Source organism: Hippocampus comes, unplaced genomic scaffold (assembly GCF_001891065.2).
Source record: "Hippocampus comes isolate QL1 unplaced genomic scaffold, H_comes_QL1_v1.1 scaffold120, whole genome shotgun sequence".
NCBI lineage: Eukaryota > Metazoa > Chordata > Actinopteri > Syngnathiformes > Syngnathidae > Hippocampus > Hippocampus comes.
Genome location: NW_017805781.1, coordinates 647,541 through 651,859, shown reverse-complemented (window position 1 = coordinate 651,859; position 4,319 = coordinate 647,541). Strand labels below are relative to the sequence as shown.

At 41.2% G+C, this 4,319-nt stretch overlaps 2 protein-coding genes across 2 annotated transcripts in view; both read left to right on the top strand.

The window, feature by feature from the left end:
* The first annotated feature begins 585 nt into the window (after positions 1-585).
* Positions 586-1,294, top strand: LOC109524793 (C-Jun-amino-terminal kinase-interacting protein 4-like). Its single transcript, XM_019884895.1, has 3 exons — positions 586-757; positions 840-897; positions 1,128-1,294. Exons 1-3 carry the CDS (start codon positions 645-647, stop codon positions 1,260-1,262), a joined length of 306 nt encoding a protein of 101 aa, XP_019740454.1. The 5' UTR covers positions 586-644; the 3' UTR covers positions 1,263-1,294.
* A 564-nt stretch (positions 1,295-1,858) lies between these two features.
* Positions 1,859-4,319, top strand: part of LOC109524788 (C-Jun-amino-terminal kinase-interacting protein 4-like) — a 16,189-nt gene continuing 13,728 nt past the window's right edge. Inside the window, exons 1-4 of the mRNA XM_019884886.1 lie at positions 1,859-1,869; positions 3,423-3,602; positions 3,814-3,946; positions 4,203-4,286. Coding sequence (XP_019740445.1) covers positions 1,859-1,869; positions 3,423-3,602; positions 3,814-3,946; positions 4,203-4,286 — 408 coding nt within the window. The remainder of the gene's footprint in view (positions 1,870-3,422; positions 3,603-3,813; positions 3,947-4,202; positions 4,287-4,319) is intronic.

Genomic DNA, 4,319 nt, shown 5'->3' with positions numbered 1-4,319 from the left:
GGTATGATTTATGTTTTCACTCTAGACTTTTACTGCGAGGTAGTTTGAAATAGATGAAGCACATCTAGGGGGGCAAACCACTAAGGTAGCTGTACAGCAAGGGTCATTAACCGTTTTGAAACTGAAAGGTATTTCTTGGCTACTGATTGATCCAAAGAGCTCCCACTTTAAAGCACACTTTGGAAATCACTATTTTGGTCCACTTCTTTTTAACTCATTCACTCCCAAAGACGTTTTGAAATGTCTTTTCAGACTTGGTCCAGAATTGGCTGGTAATGAATGAGTTAATTTGATATTATTAATTTTAGAATTACTGATTATTGATGTGAAGACACTGATCATGTTTGATTTCTCACAATTTGTCTCAACAGCGTATGGTACAGATTGCTATCAATAAGCAGCACTTTATTTCTATAAATCTCAGCACGTGTTTACTTCGATAAATATCCTAGGAAATCACAATGTACCATTTCTGGTGAGCTATGTATAAAAGATGCCTACTTGCAAGTCATATAGGGCGAACGGCACCATGCTGATGACCCCCTGCTGTACAGTGTCGACCAAGGGCTTTGAAAGAAAATCCTGCCCCCACCTTTGTTTTCAGAAATGCCCTCAACGTGGTCAAGAATGACTTGATTGCTCGAATGGACGAGCTGTCCTGCGAGAAGGAGGTCCTCCAAGGGGAGCTTGATGCCGTCACTCAGGCCAAGATCAGACTAGAGGAGAAGAACAAAGATTTAGAAGACGAACTGAAGAAGTCTGTGAATTTTTGCGGTTTCACATTTTGATCTCGCGTCACACAATGCGCAATTGACGTTGAAAATGTTGCTTCTTTTTAGAGTTCAAGCTGAACTTGGGAACAGCAAACACAAGTCTAAGACTGAGAATGAGGATGATGTGAGTTCTTGGTCATCTACAGTACTGTCTGCATGTGTGGGACTGCTGGATTGAGAGAATAAACCACAATTGAACTCGATTGAATTGACTTGTCTCATATGTAATGAAAAAAAAATCCGTATTAAACCCCTTTCTGCACCCTGTAACCTGATAACATGATTAGCTGTCAACTGTAGTAAACCGCTGTTCATGAAAGGGTTAACACACAAATATTGATGTTGGTTGTACAGAGTGATGTGCCCACAGCACAGCGGAAACGTTTCACCAGGGTGGAAATGGCCAGAGTCCTGATGGAGAGGAACCAGTATAAGGAGAGGCTGATGGAGCTGCAAGAGGCTGTCAGATGGACAGAGATGATCCGGTAAGATTAGAATAACATCAGACAATATTGTAATATCAGCTTTATCTTATTAAACGATTTAAAGAAGGCTTTCAAACTGAGGTGATTTGGGCTGTGTTTTTGGACAACTTAATAATATTTACAGAGATTAAACATTCAGAGTCAAAATCACTCATGGTGACCGTTTTATCCCCTAATATTTGTACTGTATCTACCGTATTTTCCGCACATAAGTCGCACCTAAAAGCATTCGATTTTCAGAAAAGCCGACAGTGCGCCCTATAATCCAATGCCCCTTATAAATTGTGTTAGTTACAGTCTCTTGATAGTCCTCATAGAGTTGTTTCCCTGTTAGTGTTCCAATACCATCTGGTGGTGATTATTAGCAGGAACCAATTGGAATGTAAAAGGATTCTGCCCGCCATAATGCGGGCTCTTCTTTGTTGGGTTATTGCAGGCATGAGTTTGGTTTGTTGTGGAGCTATGCATAATATAGAAAAAGATTTCTGGATAACAGAGGAACCCGTGGAAAGGACTGACTTCTGATTATCTCACTATTTCTCCTTCTTTTGTGTACTCCTCTATAATCTGCCTGATGTCATGTGTCTGTGTCTAGGCGGTATGTTGGGAGGGTTAGCTGTAGGTCATGTCTGAGTTAAGATTACAGGCATTAAAGTTCTACAGTTGAGCTTTAGAGTACTAACATACTGTCACAGGCTACCAATGCAAACTACAGTGGTAGCTCTACTTACGAAGTCTCTTCCTATGGAATTTTCAAGTTACGAAATGCCTCAACTGGAAAATATTGCCTCTTGTGAGGAAAGAAATTCCAAGATACGAAAGGTAAAAATACAGTATGTTTTACTATTCGGAGCTCCGAGTTTCCTGAACGCAACATAGCTGCTCTGCCATTGGCTATTACCTAACATCTTCCTGGCATCTCATTGGCTAAGAGGGACCTCTACCATATGAGTCTATGTGCGTATATCGATTGATCTGTGTCTATGCAGCGTCCTCGTCATTCGCCCCTCGTAAATGTAAATCACCCAGAAAAAGTGTTCACCAGTCAGGCGATCGCACTGCATTGCATTGGACATTTTCGAAGGATTGTTAAAAGCAGACAAAGGCAGACGTTCATTCCAAAATGCCAGGCAAAAACCACTACTGAGAAAGAACATGAACTAAAGAGGGCAAAAAACGATGAGGATGCAGTTAAGTGAAATGACCATCATTTTTATTCTTTACTCTATTCGTTGTTTTTTTACATTATGCACAACTCTCATTTATTGTGCAATGTTTCATATTTTGATGTATTTTTATGCTTTAGAAAACATTTGTCTGAATTTTTAGGGGGCTTGGAACGGATTAGGGCATTTACATGGAAAACGCGTCTCGCCTTACAACATTTTCTAGTTTAGAAATTTCTTCCAGAACCAATTAATTTCGTAAGTAGAGGTACCACTGTACTAGTTAATGTCAAACTTGGCTTGAGTAGTTTAGGCTGACTGGATGTCACATGTCCTGTATGAGTTTGTGAATGCAATCTAACCTTCTGTTTAGTCCATGCATGTTAGATGAGTGCATGTCAGCTCATGCCTGAAATAGTGAGGATACGATGCACTTGGTGTAGGAGTGGAGAATCTGTGTGTTCTGCTTTCTCTTTGCTGAGGATACTAAGGTGTGAGTGGGTGTTGCCTAGACACAGATACGGTTAACCTGTTATGGCTTTCTAGTTGCAGTTAATGTTATAACCGACTCATAATAAAATGCTATCTTTAAGTTGGATAATTAAGACAAAGACGGCGCTAACAATTTAGGGTGAGGGGAATGTGTTTTTGTTCAATGTTGCATTGTGCTGTCAATAACTTCCAAATCATCGCACTAACCCTACACCCCCATGCTCCCCTTTTTCATTGCTGCACACATTTTTTTTTGCCTGTATAATCATACAGTGCAAATCGTTATTTTGACATATTCATGTTTATCCTTGTAATTGTTACCTTTTTTATGGAGGCTGGCATGCGAACAATTTGTCACCGACCTTTAATTGCTCAAACCCTCCCTCTGCTGGAGCCACTGCTTGTGTCCATCCCTCTATACGTTTGTCTGGATGCTCTTTCTTCCCTTCCCTACCCTTCCCTTCCCTTCCCTTCCCCCGCCCTCCTCCCTGCCCTTACAACTCCAGTTTCAGCCGTTTGTTCAGTTCATCGGGCGGCGCGTCAAAGAAACCTCCCGCTGAAGCCCCGGTCAACGTGAAGTACAATGCGCCCACATCGCACATTCAACCGTCTGTCAAGAAGAGGAGCAGCGCCTTGCAGCAGCTGCCCAGCGACAAGAGCAAAGCCTTTGATTTTCTCAATGAGGAGTAAGTCGGACACAAGAAATTGACTATTCATTTATATATTTACATAATGTACACAAATCAGCCAATTTTGAGACTTGACTCAAAAGAAAAGGTGAGCAAAAATACAAGTCAAATCAGTCAGGTTAACAAAACGCAAGTCAAATCAGTCCTTTTAACCTTGATTAAGAATTACAAAAGACATTTGTAAAAGAACTGTCGATATATACCACAGATTGGCAGTGGAGAGCATGGTGTCCAGGCGAGAACAGAAACGGGCACAGTATCAGCAGGTTAAAGCCCATGTCCAGAAAGGGGAAGAGGGCAGACTGCAGGCTTATGGCTGGAGTCTCCCCAAGAAGCACAAAGTAAGTAGAAACGTTCCTTCAGCCTTTCCTTCATGCCACGATAGATTCTGAACCTCCCACTTGATTAGAAATGTGTTTATTTCTTCATGGAACCTCTTATTGTTGCTTTTAGCTAAAAAGAGTGCTGAACTATTAAGCATCCACCATTAATAGTTGGATTCTGTATCGTGTACGGTGAATCATATTTTTGGGGAGAGTTTACACTGTTGTGGATGAAGCTTTGGCAGCATCTTGAAATGTCATTTTCTTTTTACAGAACAATGGTGGTCAAGAGAAGATGAAGGACCTACCTGTCCCGGTTTTCCTACGACCTTTAGACGAGAAAGATGCCTCGATGAAGGTATGTTCCTTTACTTTTGCTACTATACAGCTG